Source organism: Streptopelia decaocto, assembly GCF_964273445.1.
Source record: "Streptopelia decaocto genome assembly, chromosome: 5".
In the NCBI taxonomy this organism is placed as follows: Eukaryota; Metazoa; Chordata; class Aves; order Columbiformes; family Columbidae; genus Streptopelia; species Streptopelia decaocto.
In genome coordinates, this window is record NC_138659.1 from 2,760,203 (window position 1) to 2,784,346 (window position 24,144).

Genomic DNA, 24,144 nt, shown 5'->3' on the forward strand with positions numbered 1-24,144 from the left:
GCGCATGCGCGCTCCCGCCTCTCCCCGCACAGAAGCCGGGGCGGCGGTTCGGGGCCCCGCAGCGCCGCCCCGCCGAGGTGGCCGCCATGCAGGTGAGGGCGGGCTGGGGGACACGGCGCTCCCTCAGCGCCGGGCGGAGGGCTGGGAGGCGAGCGGTCCGTGCCGCTGGGCTCCGTGTCTCCTCGGTGGGGCTCGCCCGGGCTGCCCCGCGGGGCGTGTGGAGGAGCGAACCCCGGGAGCGGCGCCGGTGTCCGGGCACAGCCGGGGGGCGGCAGCGGCGGGTTCGGGGCTATCCCCGAAGGACGTGGGGGTTTCCTATAGCTTGGACCTGGTTGTTTCGTGGAGGCTTAAGCTGCTGTGTTCCATACATACTGCGTTTTTTAATAAAGAGTGGTAAGTCTGTAAACTGACGGCTGCTTTCTGTGAAGCGTGTCGTTGGAACAGGAGAGCTGGCGAAGGTGAATGACCCTGCTCCTGCCTTCGGTCACGGGTAACGTGTTAGTTCTTGTATGTTTCATCTGCTGTGAAACAGTGAGAGCCCCGGACCTGTGGAAACAGTGAAGATCCATCTAGATTTAGTTTATCCTTCGCAGGATGTGTTGTCCTGAGCAGGGTGACCTTGTGAGGTGGTTCCGAGGGAGAAGAAGCCAACACAGGGCTCTGGCTTCAGCCCGTTCCCCTGGCACTTCTTCACCAAGTGCCAGATTTGTTTAGAAATTAACCAACCCTTCGTTTGTTTGTTTGTTTGTTTTTTCTTTATTATGAGTTTGCTGCTTGTAAAAGCCTCTTCTGCTGCAAATTTATGCCCCACAATTAGCTTGGGAAGATTGCCATGTCTTCTGATAACTTTGATGAACTGGAGTTTGGTGTTTTTTTTTCAAAACACAGCTTCTTTTCATGCCTTCCAGGTGCTGGATGGAAGCAAGGCAAAACACACTTGTGGAGCTGAACCTCTTCTGCTGCAGTTGTAAAGGTAATTGGGTTTGGTATTGGCAGCCTTCCAGTTGAAATTGGATTTGGGTTCACTGGACAATTGACAGAGCCTTGACATTGAATATTGTCCATCATTACCTTATTTCCTGGTCTGAATGCTGTATCAGTACTGCCTAATGTTTTCAAAAACGTATTTACTACTATGAGTAATTTCCTCACACCTTCCAGGTGACAAACATTAAAACACTGGTACAAATTCCATGTCATATGAAATGTGAAAAGGCAATGGAGTTTAACGACTATTACTTTTAGAGTTGAAAGTACTGAGGGGAAAAAGAAGAAAAATCAGCCTTGCTTCAGACTTAAACACCACATTTAGATTAACTCCTCCAAACAATTCTGCTTGCTAATACGGGAGTATGATGTGTAGCTTTCTTTCCAGTGACAAATGTCATTATCTGATCATTTGTGGGGTGTGGACTAAGAACAGGAAATGCTTATCTTGTATCTGTATGAAATTAAAAGTTGTCTTCTAAAAAGTTGTTTTTCTCTTTGGTTTACACCTGAAAATTAGCAAAGGAGCTGAGTGGGGTCAGGGGAGCTAGTTGGTGATGCAGAGACAGTCTTGTGCGAGTTGTTGATGCCATCAGACAGAGGAGAGAGTAAGCAGCATATTGGTTAGTAAGTGGCCCTCAGCACTTATTTGCTCTGTATATCTCCTTGATTTAAAAGTGCTCTAGGACTTAGAGAAGCTTTGAATTGTTGAGTCAAAGTACTATTGCAAGGACTTTTCTCATTTAGAATATGTGTGATCTGGAGTTTAAAGTAATTTTGCAGCTAAATTCCTGCTGCACTGTGATGGAAGCTTGTCAATACGCATTGTCTGTGGTCGGTAGCATTAAATACCTTGTTTGGCTGGACTGCTGTGTGTGGTAGGAGGAGATGTCCTTAGTGCAATAGCCAGTGTGTGTCCCGTATTGTTCCCGACAAGGCTTACCATTTGTGGTTTTTTGTTAGCTCTGTGAAATATTACACCTTATTATGTCCTCTTATACATGCGGCTGCCTCAGATGCATGTTGTCCTAGAAAAAGAAATTAGAAAGATTACAGTTTTAAGCCATCTTCAGTCTCTCTTCTTACCCTTACTTGTTAACTCACAACGGGGTCAGCATACTTGTCTTGTTTGCCTTTGTGTCTTTCCAGTGGGGATGATAACAGTTCTTTCTGTGTTATTCTGAACAATAACTAATGCTTTTAAAGAAATGCATGCGTGTCTGTGTAAGCACAGGCAGACTTCAGCAGAACATCTCCTGTCTACAGCATGTGTGCTAAAAGATGCTATTTTTTCCCGACAGGAGAGAAAAAGGAATGCTGTGTGCTCTCCTCTCCATTAAGGTTCTCCCTGCTTCCTCAGTAGTAATCGTGGTGGAGTAATAAATTGGGGTGGGAGGAATCGGTTTGAAATCACTTTATGTGCTATCCCGCACAGTGAGATCCACCCATTGCTGGAGGGTTTGACTCAGAACCTCAGAAACCCCATGCTTAGTTTGCAAGGGAAGTGGCTACCTGGGAGTACGAAAAGTTAAGACTCTGTAACTTGTGTAGACAGAAGAGAAGGTGGTTCTGGTCTTGTAAAAGAGAGACAGAAGGAAATCGTGAAGAGAAATACAGAGGTAAAGAAAAAGATTGCTGTAACCTTTTCTACAGAGTGAAGGGTTTTAGAAGGATGGTGTCGGCTGTTCTGTGTAGCTGGTACAGTCATGTCTGTGATATGGCAAAATTGATATTTTTTTTTCTCAGACTTGCTCTTTTATGAAATCTTTGGACTTTTGGGCGTTCATTTTGAAGTGTTAATGCTCCTGTGTCTTATTGGGAAGATGCTGGAATGTTTTTAGGTTCCTCTTCCCTCATGGATAATTCAGATTAATGAATTAAATGATACTAAAGGTTGTCTTGTAGGTAGGATGAGAAGCTAGCTCTGACAGCTAAGAATGAATTATGGCAAGATGGTAAACATAAGTGACATGTAAGAATAACCACTTCTTACAATTTGAAATGAATATTCTTGCTTGATGAAATACAGAATGAGTATTAAAATAATCTGCCTCTGGATTTGGCACAGGGCTGTCGTAAAGAACTGGGCATCCTTCCTCTTCGAATTGTGTTTCTCTTGATCTGTAACATTACAAGCACAATTAATTGCCATTTAGTCACTTTATGAAGGTAGCTTTGATTATTCTGAGCTTCCTGCAACTAGCAGGTGTTGGCAGAGTCAGCACCTGCTGACTGAGTCCTGTTTCATTATGAGCCACATCTACAGGAACCAAAGTGTTGCTGGAGAAGGGAGGGTCCAAGAGTGATGTGAGCAACAGAGCTGGGAGGAAAATGAGCCTGAAGTCTGTTTCTGTTTTATTTGTCTAAAACTCCGGCTGTCTGAAACTTTAAAGTGGCATATATATATAATTTTTTGGGGGGAGGGGGCAAGCACACACTTTTACATTTGAAGTCTGAGAGTTGTAGGTATGTTATGCTTGTGGAATCAAGGGACTTATTCATGCCTCACTGTTTTACTGAATCTGTCACTCGCTGTTTGAACAAGTGAACAATGGTTTTGAAAATAAGTGTAAATCAACGGAGATGTTGGATACTGTTCAGAAGGTACAGACTGGTCTACCTGTTGGTGTTCAATTGCTCAAAATAGAAAACAGTATTTCAAAATCTCAAGTAGAGAAGCCTCATCAGAGATCTCAGTGTTCTTTTATTTGGTCTGAATAAAAAGCCTTTGCTTTTGCACTATCTGTAATATTTTTGTAACTGCAGCTATTTAGGTACCACCTCAGTGGTCTGAAAACATCCTGTGCCACCACATCAACTTGGAGTTGGTTTCATCTATTGAATTCTGGGTTGTGGCTGTCCTCTGTGAATCCCCAGAAGGCTTTATTTGAGGCTCCTGATTCTTTTCTTCAGGTGGTGTTACCTCAACATCACTGCCTTGTTTGCTGCTTGCTAGGAGTGAATTCAGTACTAGTGGTACCCGTTCTCAGGAAAAGGTTTTCAGCTGTGGAAGATGCTTTCTCCTGCTCGTGTTGTGTTGGAACCTGTTTGGCTGCCTTCAAGATCCATTTCAAGATATGCTTTAGCGTGGTGCTGTTACGGCGTAGTTGTGGTGCTGTGTCTTGCAGAGTCTTGCTCTAGGTTAGGAGTATGGTCATTCTTGTCCTTCAAGAGTAATTCTGTATTTTATATCTGAAATTGTTATGGTTCTCCAGTGGTATAACAGCAAGAACTCTGGGTGCTACCTGAATGTATGTAGCAATGTTTATGTGATTTCTGAATATCAATATGATTGTGTTCCTTTTCAGCTGCAGAACAACCTGGCTCCAGCAAGACCCAGTTCTGAAGCGGATGGTCGTGCCCAGACTCTCTGCTTAAACTGCTTTCTTCCATTGAATTCAAACGCACAAACAAGGTATCTCCTTAATAGAAAAAGGCATCTGTGCTGTGTTCTCCAAGTGCTTCCTGTACACGTATATGCTTGTTTTCTAAATATACCCTTCCTTCCTTTGGGAAGCAGATGAGAATGAGAGGGGAGTTACGTCTGGGTGGTAGATTTTGGCATGTTTGTATATAGAGTGTTAGGAAGCAAGATGAAAGGTGACTTAAGGTCTGGGTAAAGCGAAACTTGTAGTAATTGTTCCTTTTCTTCTTCCCTTGGCATTGTTTGCAAGTCTTCTTTATGATAAGTGCTTTTGTTCATCCTTTTGAAGATAGTCATAGAGGCCACAATAGCAAAAGGTGAAGGCTGTAACAGAGGCCACAATAGCAAAAGGTAAAGGCTGTAACTATACCTTCCCATGCAGGCTCTGAATAATGCGTATGTTAAATATTGCTTGAACACTGAATTACAACGATGATAATAAAATACAGGACTTCGAACAAAACTGCAGTTAAGACAGAAACTTGCTCTCTTTTTGGTTGCGGTATGGATTTTGCTGGTTTACATTATCCTGTGAGCAATAATCCTGACCTGACAGGAGGAGGAGGGCAGATCAGAATTTGAACTGTTCCCTATTTCTTCAGCTGTTGTCACACTGCTAGTCAGACAGGAGTCTCTTAGAGAACAGTCTGAGCGTTATGGTTGAGAGGGATGTAAGAAATGCCCTTTATGAAAGGTTTTCCATGTCTGCTCTGAACACCAAAGCGCTGTTCTACTCCCACCTCCCTGCACACAGCTGGAATAGATTATAAAGTGGGTGGACAAGTTGGTTTGGTGGAAGCAGAGGTCCAGTGCTTCGGGGTGCCTTGTAAAATGACCTTAAAATGCCAACAGTTAAATGTTAGTCTTGGACCTTATGTGCCCACGGGCCATTTTCCTGCAGTCTCTGAGCTTTCTGTCTGGCAGGCTGAGCTTCCTCAGAGCCCACAGTGTCCTTTTCCCCCGAGGAGTCCCACAGTACACAAAGCGCCTCCGCATTGCTTGCGTGGTTCGGGCCCACTGTCTTGCAGTGTCATCAAAACCTCTCAATATACGGTCACAGAAAAACAAGCATTTATTTGAAAAAAAAACCTCTAAAACATTTAGCTGGGCTAAAGGCATTTTCTTGTCATAGCAGCTATTATTCAGTACCAGGTCATTATAACAAAGTGAATAATGAGAATGAAGCTGTAATACCTTTAAAGGAAAAGCTGTGTTGACAGAAGTCTGCTACATGGTGATGCAAAATAACAGACTAGAAGGGTAATAAGAATCTAATACAGCAAACATTTCATGCCTGCCTGATAGGAAATGTGGTTGAGACCATAGGTTGAAAACATCGGCTTTTCAGTAATTTGATTTCTGTATACATGACTAATGAACTTCCTGCTTTCAAGGAAGCAGTTCTCTGTAATTTAGGAATTGAGTCAGACTGAAGGGAATTGAAATAATGTAGTGAGTTATTAAACACTAGACTGTAAATATCATAGCTAATAGGTAAAGTGCAGGAGAGGGTTGTGAAGAAACAACATCAGCTGTGCTGTGCTGAGATGCAAGATTCCCGTCTTTTAGCATAATTTTTAGTGTCTGTGTAGAGGTTGAAATAGAATAGAACCTGTCTAGGTATGACTTGTTTACCTGAATAAGGTCGAGTCATTAAAATGACTTATCACCTTCTGGAAATCAAACACCTCCTTCAAGCAGACCAGTTCTATCTCTGAGCAGCTTCATATGTGTCATTTCCATCCCAATTCTGAAAAATTTCTCATTGAATTGAAATTGGGGAGAACTGGAACATGCTGTCAAATGCTAGTCTTCTATTTATGCTAAAATTCAAAACTGTATGGGTGTCAGTTGGAGTTACAAAGAAGCTCTTGCTTCAGAAGTTGGTAAAATGTACGCTTTTGCATTTCTCATTGCATTTAAGAACTCGCATACATCATCCATCGTGATGATTTCTTCATTCTGCTTAAGACTTGAAAATGAGGATTTGCTATCATCTTGAGGCTTTGAGTGATGTGTTTTTTAAGTGTTTCAGTAAGTTGTTTAAGGGCTTTCAAAACATTACTTAAGTTTTCAGACAAGGTGAGAGTTCTAAATGACATTCAGAAAGGTTCTCTGTTAAAGGGGAATTGCCAGAAAACTTTGTTTTTAGGGCTTGCTCTTCTTTCATTACCAATATTCTTATAATTATGCTGTTTCGAGGGATTAAGTTTTTCCTGTAGTCCAAGATCTTTAGTTGTGAATTTACTTGGAAATCCTCCTGGCTGTCACAAGTCTTGGCCGTGCTTTGCTTATAACTTTGAGCCGTGATTTTTAAGAGTTAGGGCCAACCTGGCAGGATGTGACTGATGTTCTGCAGAAGTGCTCATGGGAGAATAATGTGTAATCATTTGACCTTTTTGGAGCTCTGTTAGCTGTGTGCAGCAGCCTCTGGCAGAGAAAGGTGTGGCGATGCTTTTATTTAGGCCTTCCATAAGAATATGCAGGTGGTTTTCTTTCTTTTTCTGCCATTTTATCTTGCATCTGTGAATTATTCTCTCTGACTAAGCTCTTGTAATAGCTGCAGCTAGTAATGCAGGGAAAAAATATCTAAATGCCATAAGCACTGCTTGTTCTGGAGCATAAGTTGTCTGCTGATCTGTGGTTTAGAAAGGCACATCATGGTTCTGTGAGAAATGTGATTTTATTTTTGTGGCCTTTTGGCAGCTTGAAGTGACTTAAATTGCTCCTTTGACCTGTTAACTCCTGTGGTTGCTTCGTTTTGCTGGGTTTGAAACTTCTTCACGCCTTCCTCCTGTTTTGGAAGCTCTTTTTATTAAGCTGACTTCAAAAAAATCTACTTGTAAACCAGTAGAATAGCTCAAAGAGCAGTGCCATTGCGAGGGCTGTAAATCCTGGCTTGTATCAGGGTCTGCGTTGTTGACAGGGTTATTCCCATGCTTTGCCTTACTGTGCTGGGAGAAGAGCGTAGGTGCATAGTTATTTTCTTCTGTTTTTACCGTTGTTTATCAAACCTCCCCAGACTTATTAATTAACACTCAAATTGTCTTTTTAGGTTTCCTCTCATATTTGAGTGAGAGATGGCAGCCTGTGAGGAAGACAGAGAAACTTTTGGCTAGCTTAAGAACACGAGCACACAAAAGCATGTTCATTTTCTCCTAAAGTAACTGATTGTGTGTTAAAGGCACCTTTGTATCCTGCCACACAGAGATGGTCAGCAGTCAGCCTCTCCCCATAGCAGACAGTGGCAAAAGGAAGAAGAAAAAAAGAACCAGAGCCACAGATCACGTCCCTGGGAAGTTTGAAGGTTGGTGGCAACTTCTAAGCTTTTAATTGTAATGATCTGTTTTCCCTCTGCTGGGCTCGGTTTTCTTAGCTAAACATGGCTCTTTGGCAAAAGTCATAAGTTAACATTTCTGTTATTCTATATCCTCGTGGGTCCCTTCCAACCAAGGACATTCTGTGATTCTTAAGACACTATCTCTGCAAGTAGATTGGTTCTGAGTGGAGACTGGGAAGGTGGATGAGGTCCTAGCAATTGCTGAGCTATAAAATGTTTCTTGTAATTTTGATGCTGGAATGAAGTCTACTTTAAATTTTCCTTCAACTCGAAGGGGAGGAAGTGAAAAATGAGACCTAATTAAGCCTGGCACATGTACTATAATACTGCATAAATCTATTTTCTGTCTTCATTACCAAGGGAATATTTTCAGTTGCTGTCATATGAGGGATGCTCATCAGATAAATAGCTTGTCTTGATGTTATTCACTGAAATGGCTAATGGGTCCTTTCTGCTGGATTTCTTTGGCAGACTTGTACAAGTTGACTGCTGAGCTGCTTGGTGAGGGAGCATATGCCAAAGTTCAGGGTGCTGTCAGCCTCCAAACTGGGAAAGAATATGCAGTAAAAGTAAGTATAGAATAAAAGCAACATAACTTCTGTCTATAACGTGTCTTTTCCCTTCTAGTATCGGTGAAAATCTGTAATAGAGTGGGTAATAGGAAAAGCTTTTTGAAAACTTTCGATGCTTGAAATGAGCTTTATAACCGCTGAGATATGTCATCTAAAGTATTGTGCCTCTGGAGTGAACTGGTACATCAGCCACAGATAGAATTCACAAACAATAAATGACTGTGTGATGATTACATCTCAGGGCAAGCTTTCCTCTTGTGTCCTGGTTTGACTGTAGTCCTACCAGTTTTTATCTTGTCTTGTGAAAGAGGCAGAGTCATTATCTAGCATGGCTTACCAAATAATGGAAGCTTAGGAGAATGCTGCTCTGAGTTCAGAGAACATCAGTTACTGCCATTAGTTCATGTAAAGCTGTCTCTTCTTTTTTGATAGAGGTGAACCTTCTGCAATACCATTATATTAAACATTAGGGCCCATTTACAGACTTGTCCTGAGTCCCCTGTTAAATTACAAACACATATAATAACAATAGGAAAGCGTTATGCTTGATTCATTTGCAAAAACCGTAGGCACAAAATTTTAAGCCCCTTTAAAAATCTAGTCCTGTGGATGCTGTAAATTTATGTCTACTTTGTAGACTTGTTGAAGTTGAAAGTCTGTAATAAACAACTCGCTATATTATGAGTTAAACATGATCAGATACCAAGTCCCATGTAATACTGGTGAATAGCTGCCCATTCTGCACTGGAGAACTTGGGCTGTGAAAATGAGAAACTGATACTGGATACAGATGGTGGTGTTTGTGGTGGTGTCATGAGCTTTCAGTTCACGTGGCGAACATTCAGTCTCGGCCTCTGTGAAAAGCCCTTGTCCTTGTCCTCTTTCGGCCAGAGGAGTGTGTGAAGGAAGGTGACTTCTGTTGGCAGTACAGGAGGGCTCCGAGATTGAATGTACGTTTTTATTAACACATTAGGTCTTGTGATGTGGTCTCCATGACGTTTGCACTATGAACAAAACTCTCATTTCGTGGCGAATTTAGTACTTTTTACTTACAAGCCTATAATGACGAATCTCTTCTTTTTGACTGTTCAGTGTCTGACGTGACTCAAATCTATTTTGGTTAGAACTCAAAAGGATATCCTTTTCTGCACGTTGCACAGTTCAAATGATGCAAGAAAAAGCTCGTGATAACTGGTCAGTGACTGTGTGACATGTGGAGTTTATTTCCTTTCCTCTCTTCCTGTCCTCATTTCTCTTGTCCTTTTGAGTACCTTCCAGAGCTCTGCTGACACTGTTCGTAAATGACAGATGAGAAATTAAACAAGCAAATGTGCCGTGTTTCTCGCTGGTGGGTGTGCCTGAGGTTCAAGCTTTAGGTCGCTTAACTAATTGCAGAGCCACACGTACAGTTCCTGCAGTCATTTTTCAAATGTGAGCTCTGACTCTTTCCACAGATTATTGAAAAAAATGCTGGGCATAGTCGGAGTCGGGTTTTTCGCGAGATAGAAACGCTGTACCAGTGTCAGGGTAACAAGTAAGTATGGAGTTTTGTGTGTGTTTTTGTTTATTTATCTGAAGTATCCTAATTTTTTTTTCAAAATTTAAGCCTCTAATGTGTGACTAGGTTAGGAGCTTTGCAATAGTCTTTTTAAAACCAGTTGAAATTCAGACTTGACCTATTAAAAATATGAATTTCCCCTTCTGTTACCTAGGAAATATAGGGAAATATTTACAAATTAAGTCGCACAACTCAATTAGCAGCTAGGTCAGCGTAGCTTGAATATGCTTCAGCGACACACGGCTTTTGTCCGAATGAGGAATTAACATTTTGACACTCTTTCCTGCGATTGCACCATCAGCAAAAGCTGACCTGATACCAGCTGCTCTGGAGAGGAACAGTCTTGCTGTTCCTTTCCTTCATGTGCGGTTTGTCCTCTTTGTGTCAGCCTTCCTGCTTTTGCACTGGGCCTCTTAGGTCAGCCAAAAGCTAATTTGGTTTCCATTTGCCTGCGTGCTGACTTGACGGAGCCACAGGATGAAGCAACTTTAAAGCTGCTGCTCCTGTCTGAAGAAGCGAGGGAGGCAATGCAGCCCGTGGCAGCCTCCTCTATGATGAGTTTAAGCCAATTCTGAAACTACTTCTTTACATTCTAGGTTAACGGACGCATCTGTACAACAGCTGTTTTCTATACTACAGTTGCGTAACTCATATAGAACTTTTTTAAAGATTTTTAGTACAACACTTAAAGATAGCTTAAAAACAGAGTTGTTGGCTGAACTCATAGGCTTGAGCTGTAATATAGAGGAGCAGATTATATCGTTGTTCTGTGTGTGGTTAAGAGCGTATGGTCATCTAGTACATAACTGATGGAAAAACTCAAGCTCTTGTGACCATATGCAGAATTGGGATTTTGCATGTACTTTAACTATAAAAACAAAAGGCTGACTTGCACGTTTGGCATTCTCAGAGCATCCCGTGGTGTTTGTGTTACACTGCACTGTTACACTGTACACTAAACAGGAGTTAGTCTAAAAATGGTAACTAATGCACGGGGTTTAATGTCGTGCTGACAGGTGCCTGTCTGCGCTGAGCCCGGTGTGTTCTGCCTTGTGATTTGTAGAGAGAAAGAGTGCCAGCTGAATTTTCCTTTTCGTTCTTGCCTTCAGCACAAATGCAATGTTCTAAATTCTTAAATACAACCAATTACCAGTTATCTTCTTGTCAATTGAACAGTAGCAGAACTGTTTCACAGCCCTGTCTGATTTTGGTGTTTGGCCTCTTGCCCCTACTTAAATTTCAGTGTGATTCAGAATCGTGGTTTTAACACCACAGGCAACCAAAGCAACTTGTTTAATTAGCGCTCTTCTTTTCTGTTACTTCTGGCACTTCCTAATTATCCATGCGGAAACTCTTCATTGTTTTGCGTATAATTAATGCCTAGTTCTTCTGCTTCCTCTATCTTTTTTTCTTTTTAAAGGAACATTTTGGAGTTAATAGAATTTTTCGAAGATGACACAAGATACTACCTTGTCTTTGAGAAGCTGCGAGGAGGTACCGTGCACTAACTGTGCCTTTGTTCACCCAGTTGTCTTGGTCCTGTTTGTCTCAGTGTTTTAAAGTAGAAAGTTAAGAACTTATTTTAAATGCTTGAGAATTTTAAGACGAAGTAGTAAAGGAAGTAATACACAAAGCTCGAAGTATGGTTATTCTTGAATATTGATGGATGTTGTTATACATTTGCAATCCCTTTCTGTAGCTGAGCGATGGAAATGTCTGTTCAAGTGGAAGCTTTGGAATATAGTTAGTAGGTCACAGCATCTTCGGGCAAGGGCAGGCACACAGTATGTCAGGTTATTACGCGTGATCTTAGTACAGCATCTATACACTCTGGTAGCATTTTCCCTTGGTGTAGGATTGACTTTGTTTCCTGAAGCTCGCTGTTGCAAAAAACCATCTTGTTTCTGGTGGCTGTTTGAGGGCGAATGCAGCGAGCATCTGTGGTCACTCATCTCTGGCAGGTAACACTCCCCTGGGTTAGAAGAAGGCTACATCAAACACTTTGGACTTTTTCGCGTTTGTCTGCATTGAGCATAATTATAGTACGCGTTAATTTGCAGGGCTGTGCAAAACCACGAGTTGTAAGTGTCATCCACCCTTTAAAGAAAAACTGAGTTTCTGCAGGAGTACACTGCTGCCTCTAGGGCATCACCTGTTGTCACTGGTCAAGGTGGTTTGCAATAGGAAACCATATGTGCAAGAAATACACATTCTTTTATTATAGATGCAGAACTTTTTAAAAAGAGGAGATGTGTTTTTCTTGAGTAAAACCTTGTGTTTTCCTTCCCTTAGAATTACCACATCACTTCATTGTGCTTTCCTCTAATGCTGTTCTTCTTAATGCACAGACTTCACTGACAAATGAGCTATAATAGGGCTCCACTGGGATGAATCTACATTTGTCTGTGTGTCATCTGCACATCCTCCCAGTGCTCAACAGTCGTCTTTGACTGTGAGCTGGTGGTTGTCAGTGTACCTGCACGGCTGCTGAGGGGATAACAGTGCTGCTTCTTCCTTCTCTCAGCTGTGGGTTTGAACGATCATCAAAGAAATAATGGGAATTAGGAGTCAGACCAGCTTTGGATGCACCGCAAATTCTATTATAAGCAGCGTGGTTGGCAAGAATGAGAATGTTAATCTTCAATTCAAGCCTTGCTTTAGTAACTCCAGTCTCAGAGACCAACGTTGCCTACAATGTTGGGTCATAACTTGGGCTTGTTTGCAGCTTTGTCTTCCTGTAGCTGTGGTAGCTGAAGGAGCTCTGTTCCCCTTTTAGCTGTGTTCAGTTCACCACGATATGCAAAAGCTGTTTAATATCCTTGCCTGACAGCATTTTATAATTGAAAGTGTTAAAATCCAGTTGATTATACTGAACTTGCATGATTTAAGAGTCCTTTCCTCCTCTTTTTTTGTCTGTGAAATGCATTTTAGGAGGTGCTATATGATGCTTTCTCCCTGAATACTGAAGAGGTGGTAACAACTGTGGCAGGAGTGCTCTGCTGTTCTTTCTCCTTGTGGGATTCCTCCACGTGGGCTGAATAGAAAGTCCGTAGAGTATGTTTTCATTGATATAGAAATAATTCTTATCTGAGAAAGTTTGGAACATCAGCTCTATTCAGAAGGGTAATGTGAAATAAACCTTCTGGGTGGAATGAACACTTCAGGTGGCTCAGTATTGTTTCCTGCAAAGTCTGGAGTCTTTTCCACAGGGATGGAAACATTCAAGAACTATTATTACTTTCTAAAGGTGTAAATAACTATAGGAGGAAAACCTTTTGAACTCTGTGGCAAGCTAGGAAGTGTTGTTTTTGGCAAGGGAAACCTGTCTTTGAAACCTGATAACCTGGTCCACTGTGGCCTCCCTCCACCCATCTGACACAGCGTGTCTCTGCATATCTGAAGAATTGTTCATCATATCTCTGCATATCTGAAGAGTCTTTTGTCTGTCCAGCTTCTTTTTGAGTGTTTTCCTCCTTCCTTTCTGAATCCTTGCTGTGGAGGAGTGACAGCAGCACTGATCGTGTAAGAATAGGAATTACCACAATAGAGAATGAGAGGTTTCCTTCCACATCTGTAGCTGGAGAATAAAAATTAAATCGCCTGAGATATGAAATATTTACTGCATTGGGGGCTAATAACAAGTGGCAGTTACTTCTTGAATTTTCTCTGCCTGATTGCTTTTTGTAAATAGACCTGTCTGGGTTAGAAGATGTAAGGCAGTGTAGTGGGCTTGGATCTCTGCCAACTAGAATTAATTGAGTTTTTTAAAAGACATTTATAATCTTTTGAGGAGATTGATGGAATTCACTTAAAGGAGGTGAGGAATCAAACCTCCCTTTATCCTTTGTTAGAGGGCTACCAGTGGAGCTGCAAGCTCCTTCAGTGTGTTCATATTTGAGAGATCTTTTGTCAGATTTCATGCCCCTGGGCAAATTTTGCCTCAAATCAGTGTATGAGCCTTACCTTGATGTCAGTGGGAATTTCACTGTGTATTTAAAGGTAGAATGTCTTTATTTGATGGTACTGAGACAAAGTACATGCTTGACTTTCAGTGCAGGGCTTCAATTGCCACACCACACAAAACGAGGAGGGTTAGTTTGAGCATGGCCACCCGTGACCTGGGGGTGGGTGGGTGGGTTTTGCTGAAGTGTTGTGTGTGCCCTTAGATATTTGAGTTTTACTGGTACTATTACCAAGTCTCTACTGTTCACAGTGTGTGGAAAATAGACCAGTCGTGCTGGGACAGTAAAACGTGATTGCCTTTCATGCTGTGCCCAAACGAGAGGACTGCAGAGTCTGCGAACTATAATACGTTCCAGCATGCTTAAGTATTGAAGCTGCTCAGCTGAACCTTTTTCTTCTTAGTCGTTCCCCTCTTTGGTCCATGGAAGTTGCCCACTGTGAAAGGCTGTTGTAAAACATGATAAATTAGGTTATGGATTCATGATACTTGGCACTACTTTGTCATTATTTTCCGAGACTAATTTCATATAAAAACTTGGGGTCGTGACACTTCAGTTTCTGCCATGTAAACATACTAGGACACAGTGTTAGTTGCAAATAACTTTTTCTCAATTACTTCTGGCCCTGTTCACACTGAGATCAGTTCTCCCTTGGTGTCAGACTGGTAGTGGCTATTGCATTTTTATCCTTGTATCGACAAAGCCTTTTCTGAGCCCAGGCAGCATTCATACTGAGGTTTTCCCCTTCACTGGTTACTCTTACAGGTTCAATCCTGGCCCATATACAGAAGCGGAAGCACTTCAATGAACGAGAAGCCAGCAAAGTGGTGAGAGATATTGCCTCTGCTCTGGATTTTCTTCATACGAAAGGTGAGGGAAGGCTGTCTCCATCTTTACTAGTTGGTATTGTACACTTAGATTATGGAACTCATTTTAGCAGTAAGTAGTCAGCCTTTGCTAGCATTTCTAGTTACAGCAAAGCCAGATGATTTATGCTGTTTTCCTCTATAATATTATTTTCATAATGTGGTAGTTTAAGTAATCAGCTGTGTTAGGATGGTATAGCCTTTTGGAGAAGAAAAGTTAAATTGGCATCTAGGGAGAATTAACATTAGGGTTGAATCTGTTTGTTTGTTACCTAAGCCACCATGTAAAGGTTACTCAAAAGGGTCCTAATATCACAGAATCCCAGAGTGTCAGTGATTGGAAGGGACCAGGAAAGCTCATCCAGTGCAATCCCCCCATGGAGCAGGAACACCCAGATGAGGTTACACAGGAAGGTGTCCAGGCGGGTTGGAATGTCTGCACAGAAGGAGACTCCACAACCCCCCTGGGCAGCCTGGGCCAGGCTCTGCCACCCTCACCATGAAGAAGTTTCTTCTCCAATTTAAGTGGAACCTCCTGTGTTCCAGTTTGAACCCATTACCCCTTGTCCTACCATTGGTTGTCACCGAGAAGAGCCTGGCTCCATCCTCCTGACACTCACCCTTTATATATCTGTAAACATGAATGAGTCCCCCCTCAGTGTCCTCTTGTCCAGCTCCAGAGCCCCAGCTCCCTCAGCCTTTCCTCACACGGGAGATGCTCCACTCCCTGCAGCATCTTGGTGGCTGCGCTGGACCCTCTCCAGCAGTTCCCTGTCCTGCTGGAACTGAGGGGCCACAACTGGACACAATATTCCAGGTGTGGTCTCCCCAGGGCAGAGCAGAGGGGCAGGAGAACCTCTCTCGACCTAACTTAAGCTGAATGTGTGGAGAAATATATATTTGATATGTTAGAGCTGTAGTAGGTTGCTGAACAGCTGAAAGTCTTGGGGTGCTGTTCAAGGAAGTTTAACATTGACTCGGCTAATATCTTTCTGTAGTTTTCTCACAGCTTTTAGTTTTAATTCCCTTTTCCCTGAACAAGAGGGGAGTGATTCATTAAACTGCCTTTGGAGCAGCAGTCCACTTTCTTTCTTGTTAGCTGTGAATTGGTACAGTGGGGACATGGCTTGCAGAATCGACTACAACAACCTCCCCTTGCGTTTTGTTGTTCTCTTTATGGTTCTTCTGTGTGAAATTAAAATAATTAGTAAGTAGCATACAGAACACTCCAGTAAACAGGAAATTAAAGCAGTTTTATTGCACAGCTTAATGGTGAAGTGCTATAGCTAGATACCTTAAAAATTCGAATGGTGATAACTAATTCTTTTTCCAGGAGTAGTTTAAAACTCAGCTGGATGATAATACTGCCTTACACCCACTTGGGATATGTGTGCTTTATTGCTGATAATCCACTGGGGGAGTGTTTAAAGGCAGTTATTTTCTTTTCTCAGTGTTGTGTGCAACTGCAGGATAAAATGTTATATAATCAGACATTTGAATTCAAACTACAATACAAAAAAAATGCTGTTTTGCATTGCAAGCCAAGCCAACTGTTGGGAGTTTTGTCAGCCTTGCTGTGCACATCAGCACGGGCCATCTTCATTTGCCGTGTTTCCCATCTTCCAAGAGTAAGCAATGCGAACTGCATCCTTATGAAAGCTCTGATTCCTTTGGATCGGTGCTCTGCTGTGCTATTAATGTTCTATTTTCAGTCATGTCTTGTGGAGTGTGCTGAAGAGGAGACATTTGAAACTTCCTTGCCTAGAATTGGGTGGGATATTTTCTTTCTCCTACTCTGAAGTAGTATCAAGTGTGCTTGGAGTGTTAATTTTTATAAGCAAAGCTAAAGTGCAGTTAAATTATAGCCAAGCTGATGATTTGTTTTTTCCATTCTCATTTTGCGCCTTCCCTTTAAGTTAGATCATATTAAATAGAGAACTTATAGATATTGTGTGTTTAGGCATTTCAAGAACTGCTTTGACAACATCTTTGCGTGTGCATTTAACAGGTAGATAACTTTGTTTCCCTGTTGGCTTTACCTATTCCAATAGCAGTTGAATGAATGTAGAAGCCATGTGGTTTCTCTCCTTTAGCTTTATCTGCTGCATCTCCAACCAAACCCTTTAATTTTTATTTTATTTCAGGAATGAGTACATACCTCATTGTTAAAGGGGTGAAATTTTCACCTGGGAACTTGGTCTTTTTTGGGGAAGAGTATTTTGGGTGTTGCCAGTTGATCTCCCTGGAAAAAAAGACCTTACCTTAGAAGGCATCTCAATAAGCCAACTTTAATTAACATAATTAATTTGGCCTAAGCCAAAAAGTTCCAGTGCTAGCAGGTTCTTATTTGCTTGACTGACTGTCATGTACATTTAAAGATGATAAAGGCATAGCAGGATGCAACAGTGACTTTTAACAAACACACTTTGAAATTCAGTTATTTGCAGCGTCATTAAGAGGGGGTTGTGCAGCAAACTCAGACCTAGAATATTTCCCAGGCCACCTTGTAATAAAGAGCGCTAATGAGAAATAAAACAGGAGAGTATCTTCTCTAACGAACATTTGTACTCTTGTTTAGGTATTGCTCACAGGGACCTGAAGCCTGAAAACATCCTGTGCGAATCTCCAGAAAAGGTGCCTCTCTGCTCTCTGAAGTGTCTTTTTAACTTCGTTTCCAAAGACAGCCCTCGCATTTTGTCTTTCTCTTCTTGAAGACTTTTTGAACCCATTAGTGATCTTCAACTATATTTAATAGAACTGTAGCCCAAAAGAGACTAAATTCTTCTGCGAGCTGTAAAAATGTTGAGCATCTGGCTAGGAGATAAAAAGCCAATTGGCAATTACAGCTTAGCATCTCATCTGCTCTGAGGCAGCACCCAGATGGACAAGCGATGTTTACAGGCCAACTGGTCATGACATGCAGTTCCCAAAGTGCCCCAGTGTGTACTGGCACTTGCCTTGTCAAATAACGAAATTAATGTAATAGGGTCAGGTGCTGGGGATGTGGGAGCAACTGGGGTAGAGGAGGCAAATGCAAGTGGAATATACATGGAAGAGACTGGGTTTCGCTGGTCCTCCTGCTAGAACAATTCGTGTTTTCTCCTGGGGTTTTCCACATAGTGCTGTATTCATATATATTGCATTAGTGCCAGCCTTCTGGACCTCTTACTGTTTTGTCTTTGTGTTTAGGTATCACCAGTTAAAATATGTGACTTTGATCTTGGTAGCGGGGTGAAGCTGAACAGCGCATGTACTCCAATAACTACTCCTGAATTAACAACGCCGGTAAGACACCTGCTGGGGCTTCATGCTTTTTCTCTTCTACCATCCAACAATTTCTCTTATCTACAGAGGAGAGCTTCCAACTGCACCAGGAGTCAATAGTTCATTTAAAGTGGTTTTATGTGTAGTAAATGCTGTCTTGGATTCCCAGTCATAAGACAAATACACAAAAGCACAGGAGGTCATCGTGTTAATTCTCCTGTTGCTCAGAAGGTAACACGTTGTCTTTTACCCCATCAAATGAGGAAGCTTTTCATGAAGCTTTTTTGGGCTGAGTTTGAACCTTAGTTCTGTATTCATTTCCCCATATTTGGGTTCTGTAGCTGAGACCCATGTGCTAAGTACAATGCAAGCTCTGCAATCAGTGTGTGGCTTTATAAAACACACTAGTTTGAAAAACTACAGTGTTATGCTAATCTCACTGTTTTGGAGGAATCTGTTACAGAAATCACCTCCCATAATATACCTGTTTACTTTCTGAAAAGCCAGATAACTAATGGATAAGATTTAAAAACCTGAAATATGTAAATTAATACTTTGACACTGTATAAAGGATCACAGATTCATATGGAACAGCTTATGATTCTGCTAAGGAACAGTAGGAACTCTTTTGCCTTCTATTAGGTCTCTGTAGTCCTTATACCTGCAATGTGCTGTTTTTTTCCTGTGCAGCATGCTCACAAAATGTTTCAGAGCTCTTGGCAATTCCATTTAAACTTTGAGGGATGCTGCCTGCTATAAAGAGAGTGAAATGATGAACTTGAGTCTTGCTTGGATTTGACCCTTCCTTTGAAAACTTGTGTGAATTCAATTTCCTAGTGTGGGTCTGCAGAATACATGGCACCTGAGGTGGTCGAAGTCTTCATGGAGGAGGCCACGTTCTACGATAAGCGATGTGATCTTTGGAGCCTGGGAGTGATCCTGTACATCATGCTCAGCGGTTACCCCCCTTTTGTGGGCAACTGTGGCGCAGACTGTGGCTGGGACAGAGGAGAAGTCTGCAGAGTTTGCCAGGTGAATGTGCCTGCCCTGGGCATTTGTGAGAGTGTAGTTTGCCCTGTGAATTTAAGGTGTAAACGTGCCATAATTCCAGCAGCAAAGAGCTGTGTCTGTAACCCAACCAGTTATCTGGGAGGACAGGCTGTCACTGAGAAGTGATGGTGGTAATATAGAAGCTGAGTGATGATACCTCTTTCTAAGGTAAGATTTGGCAACTGCCTCTTTGTCCTCTTGATGTGAGGTCTCAGAGCTCCTTGGTGTCCTCGCCCTCACCCTGCAATCCTCCTGTGTCCTGTAATTCTCGATGTAGTTTATGGTACTCACCACAATTTCTCAGATAAAATCTGAGCCCCAGGGGAGTCTCCACGCAGGGCCTGAATTTATTCTTCCTGAAAACAGAGTACGTTGGCCGCACTGTTATGGGGAGGGTGGGGGGAAGCTGTTTTCAGCGGACAATGCGTCGTGTCCATCTTAGGATGTGCTGAATTGATATATGACGCTGCCCATCACTCTGCTGACTCCATAAGGTGACGGGATGATTTCAGTTGTCACCCACCACATTAGGCGGATAAAACTGAGTGAGAAGTCTTCTGGTTGCACTCTAGTTGCTATTTAAATTAATTTTCCTCTACTAGAACAAGCTTTTTGAGAGCATTCAAGAAGGCAAGTACGAATTTCCTGACAAGGACTGGTCACACATATCCTCCGAGGCCAAAGATCTCATCTCAAAGTTGCTGGTTCGTGATGCCAAAGAACGACTTAGTGCTGCTCAAGTTTTGCAACATTCATGGGTTCAAGGAGTATGTATCCCCTTTATATTTAAGGGTTATTCTTATTCCAAAGCGATAAACAAGCTGTTCATTGTCTCTAAACTTTTAATAGAGACATTGTGTGTTTTAGTGCTATTATCTCAATTAATTTAAACGATATACCGTGGCTTTATTCTTTCTGGAGCTCTGTGTGGTAAATATTTGGATGCAGTTGTCAAGCTTTAAGTGTTTGTGTGTGTGGTTTGTGTGTTTGTTTTTGTTTTTTTTTTTTTTAATTAATGCTTTATGCGTTTTGAATGGCTTTCTTGTGACTACCAAGCACTGCAGTACACGAATTATTATGTTACTCTTTAATACAGTAATGTAGGAGGCTGGTAGACAGAGTTTTAAAAGAGCAGCAGACTCCTTTTGCTTTAGTTCTCAGTTCAGGAAGGAAGGGATAGACCCTCTGGAGAGTTTTCAAAGCTTTAGTCTTGTACCTGCAAACTGTGGTATCTTGTGAGCGGAGATGGGTTATGAAATGTGCCAACAGTGATTTGTAAACCCACAATGAATTAGTTTATGTGCAATGTCAATTAACTGTAAAGATTTGGGCGAGTCACCCATTTTTAATCACTCTCTTGGGAAAGCTTGGTTCCCAGCTGCTAATATGTAACTAAATTTTCTTATCTGCTTCTTCTAGCAGGCTCCTGAAAGGGGATTACCTACTCCTCAAGTTCTTCAAAGGTAATTTTTTCTTTTGGTAATGTCTAAACTTGGCCAAGAATCATTACTGAAAGAATGTGGAGAGATAGGAGGTGACAAGTCAGGGGGTAAGATCCCTGGCTGAGAGTGGAACTTGATAAATGTGCAGCACTAATTTCATTAAGACCATCAGAAATATTAAAGCTCTGATTTATCTTTGTGATCTTATCTTGTTTGTTTGCGGGAAAGGCGTTGGGGAGGATTCCTGTGGTGCGCTGCTAATCTCAGACAGGAAACAATGATGGGTTTGGCAGTTTGCTGCCCAGGAGGGGGAAAAAAGGCACGAAGGCGTGTGTTATCCAAAGAGACTGCATTCTGATGGGTGAATAATCACCGTATCCACAGGCTCAGATCTGACTTCTATTGTAGGTGGTGGTAATCACAGTATCAATTTAAGTGTGAGCAGGGCAAACCTCATTTAAAGCAGTTTGATGGTAGATTCTGAATGCCAGAGAGCCCAAGTCACACATCTCTGTTTATTTCCATGTCTGCCACTGGTGATTCCAGGTGGTTCATCCCATCAGAAATACGTTTCCTTAAGCCAGATGTGCAGTTGTAGTGGGATTGCAGTACTCCAAAGCAAAAGTGTTGCCTCATATGCCCATCCTATTTTAACATGTAGAAATTAAGCGTGGCATCTCAGGTGCCTTCCTGGGTTTACATGGAGAGTTCTTGGCAGAACGAGGACTAGAACCGTGGCTGTTTCCAAAAACCCAGAGTGATTCTTATGTATTGCTGGCCCTTGCAATGAGGAGAGATGCACATATCAACTGGTCATTTTGCCTGCTGAGTTGATGTTTTGATAGGAGAAATAAAACTACCTGAAAACAGATATTCTGCCGCGAGGGCAAACAGGTGAGGCGACCGTGTGTGTTGTAACTGCGTTCTCCTTTTCCCTTGAAAGGAACAGCAGCACAAAAGACCTGACGCTTTTTGCAGCCGAGGCCATAGCCCTCAACCGCCAGTTGTCTCAGCACGAGAACGAGCTCAGCGCAGAGCAGGAGAGCTTGGCCCGCGCCGTGTGTTCCATGAAGCTTTCTCCTCCGTCCAAGTCCCGCCTCGCCAAGCGCAGAGCGATGGCGCACGCCACCAAAACCAGTGACTTTCAGCCAGTTCCCCATAAAGCCTTTTAAATTTCTTTCTTGCTATGGATTGGCAAGAACAGCCTATGTTCTTCTTTGGATTTTCAGTGCTGATAAAAGCTTCTCTGCTTCTGACTCTTTGATTAGAAGCTTGCTCTTGCGATGCGACTTGTAACTTTAAGGGGACGGCTTTTTATGGGAAAGGTTTTTGCCTGTCAGATTTGGTGCATTAAGATAATTTAGCTGATCTTTTTAAACTGGAGAAGATGGGTTTGCTGCTGTATCATCTGAGGTGATAAATCACCAAGCTTTCCTTATTTTCTTCTTAGAAGAGCATGCTTTAAATGCAAACTTGAAAACATCAGAAAGAATAATAGGCTGTCTTGCTTTGGCTGGCAGAGCCTCATGTCTGTCCCTGCCTGTGGTTCAGCGGCAGGGGCTGTTTTCAGCCAACAGTGCCCTTCTCTCTGTAGTCTCAGGGCACAAAGATGATGACGGGGTGAATTTCTGTCTCCGTTACCTTCATTGGGCTTAAATATATGAGGATGATACCGTAAAGGTGCGAAGATTGCTCAGGCTTGTAGAGATGAAAAGGACTGGGGCGCTTTTTCATCCTGTTGATAGTTTGTGTGTGGATGAAAGCTGGGGGTGTGTTATTTCTTTACCTGACATCTCTTTGTTCTTAACTAAAATGTTCTCCATATCATCTTTTTTGTGTGTGTGTGTCCCCTTCCCTGGCATTTAGTCTGAAGTCTGATAACCGCAGTATAACATACTGTTCATATAATAGCTTATATTTAGTATCTGGGGTTTTTTTCCTATTTTAATGCTATCCTCAGTTACACCTTTCTGTAAACTCCTATTTCCCCAGGTCCTTTTGCGTGTGTTACCTGGAGTTCTTAATGTGAACGAACAGTGTTCAGTGAACTTTGGCATGTGAATAATGTGGGATCATGGAATGAAGAGGTACATCTGTACAAAACCGGTGCTGCAGCTGTTGCGTTCTGGCCCCTGCAGTGACCTCAGGCTGGGTGGCTTCCAGTTGTAGTGCTGTGGTGCACAAGGGCTCACAGTCATTTGGAAGTGTACCGGCCAAAAAGCTGAGGATTATAAGTGACCAAGGTGACGTGTTCGTGGACAAGGACGCAGATGTTGAGCACTTTCCGAAACATAAGCTGTGAAAAATCGGGCCGCTAAGATGCCCGACATGATGCACCTTAAACTTGCCAGCTCTTTCTGAAACCCTTTGCCAGGGCATTGTGTGGAGAGGGGAGGAGGAGGAGGCCCCCAAGCGCCAGCACAAAACCCTCCCGAGCAGAATGAGAAGGAATAAAGTAGCAGATCCAGCAAGCGCTTGGAAATGGAAAGGTCAAAGCTGAATGTCTTTGCATTCAGCGTGGTTTTACATTATCTTTTAGCAGTGTGCATACAGCTATTTTTGTACAACATGCTTTATTTTATGACTAATACTAAAGCTGTTATTTAAGAGATTTTATACATTGTGCCAGTGGATTATGAAATGTATTTTGCTTTGTTTTTATTAAAATGCTTTAAGTTATGAATTTATCACATTTGGCAGTTCCGTGTGGTTTCTTTCTCTTGATTTTTGGTGACAGAGAAAAACAGAGTTACTTCCTTCTCTGTGTGACATTGGATTAAGACAATTTAAGTCTCTGAACACTAAGCATAGCTCCCTCTTCTATGGCTGCATTGCTCTATCAGTCTCTGGGGTCTCCTGTAATCTCACCTTTCTCAAGGTTAAATTAAGATACAACTGCACAGAGAGCGCTGGAAGGGATCCTGTGGTCTTTTTGACTTTGATAAGAGATCAGGTAACTGAGGGCCAGTGGATTCAGGAACTTACCTGCACTGTCACATTTCATGTTCTTCCCTTTGATTTGTGTATAAAGCAAAAATCCTGAAGTGTGGCCGGGAGTGCTGGCACGATGCAAAATACTTCTCTTGGATGGAGCCCTGAAGCCTTTCAAATTCCAGAAGCCCGAGCAGCAGCATTAGCGTGGAAGTGTGAAAAGGGGACGTAAACGGTGCTGCCTGCCCAGAGATGATGGGATCTGGTAGGTTTGTTCCAGAGCTGGTAAGTGGTCCTGTGCAGGTTTTGCTCTGCACCTGCTGCTCCTCATTGCTGGTAGAGGCAGCCCCAGAGAGCGAGTTTGTGGAGCCAAGACCAAAGCTGCTGTTCTGTGTTCTTGGGTGAACTCTTGGTCTGGACAGTCAGTCCTTTCACTCGCCCCCCTCCCTCTTTCCAAAACCCAGCCTGGTAAGTGAATCCCATCCATGTGTCTTCTGGACAGTGGGGTGGGGGGGGGCTTGGAAAAAGCTGCCTTGCCAGCCAGATTTGCTTTCTCTTTGCAAAAGAGAGTGAAATATCCAAAGAAAACCTTAGTTCAGGGATACCTGTGCCATTACCTTGGGCTAGTAGAATTGCTAAGTGAGCCAGCACCCCTCGGGGCTTGACGCCTCCTCCTGCATGAGGAGAATGCTCCAGCCGTTGCGTGTGCAAAGGATTTTCACACTGGTGTATGAAACTGTGAAGGTGC

The 24,144-nt window shown here is 42.5% G+C and overlaps 1 protein-coding gene across 4 annotated transcripts; it reads left to right on the plus strand.

Moving 5' to 3' along the window:
• On the plus strand, positions 1–23,157 carry MKNK1 (MAPK interacting serine/threonine kinase 1). Of its 4 annotated transcripts, none has more exons than XM_082052288.1 (14): positions 1–92; positions 909–973; positions 4,296–4,402; positions 7,467–7,718; positions 8,223–8,320; positions 9,778–9,857; positions 11,302–11,375; positions 14,609–14,713; positions 17,288–17,343; positions 17,899–17,994; positions 18,811–19,005; positions 19,626–19,790; positions 20,443–20,486; positions 21,409–23,157. In XM_082052288.1, exons 4-14 carry the CDS (start codon positions 7,622–7,624, stop codon positions 21,635–21,637), a joined length of 1,239 nt encoding a protein of 412 aa, XP_081908414.1. In that variant the 5' UTR covers positions 1–92; positions 909–973; positions 4,296–4,402; positions 7,467–7,621; the 3' UTR covers positions 21,638–23,157. The 4 variants fall into 4 exon arrangements, with proteins under 4 accessions (XP_081908414.1, XP_081908417.1, XP_081908416.1 ...); XM_082052291.1 differs by having other exon boundaries at positions 7,596–7,718; XM_082052290.1 differs by having other exon boundaries at positions 7,620–7,718.
• The last annotated feature ends 987 nt before the right edge of the window (positions 23,158–24,144 follow it).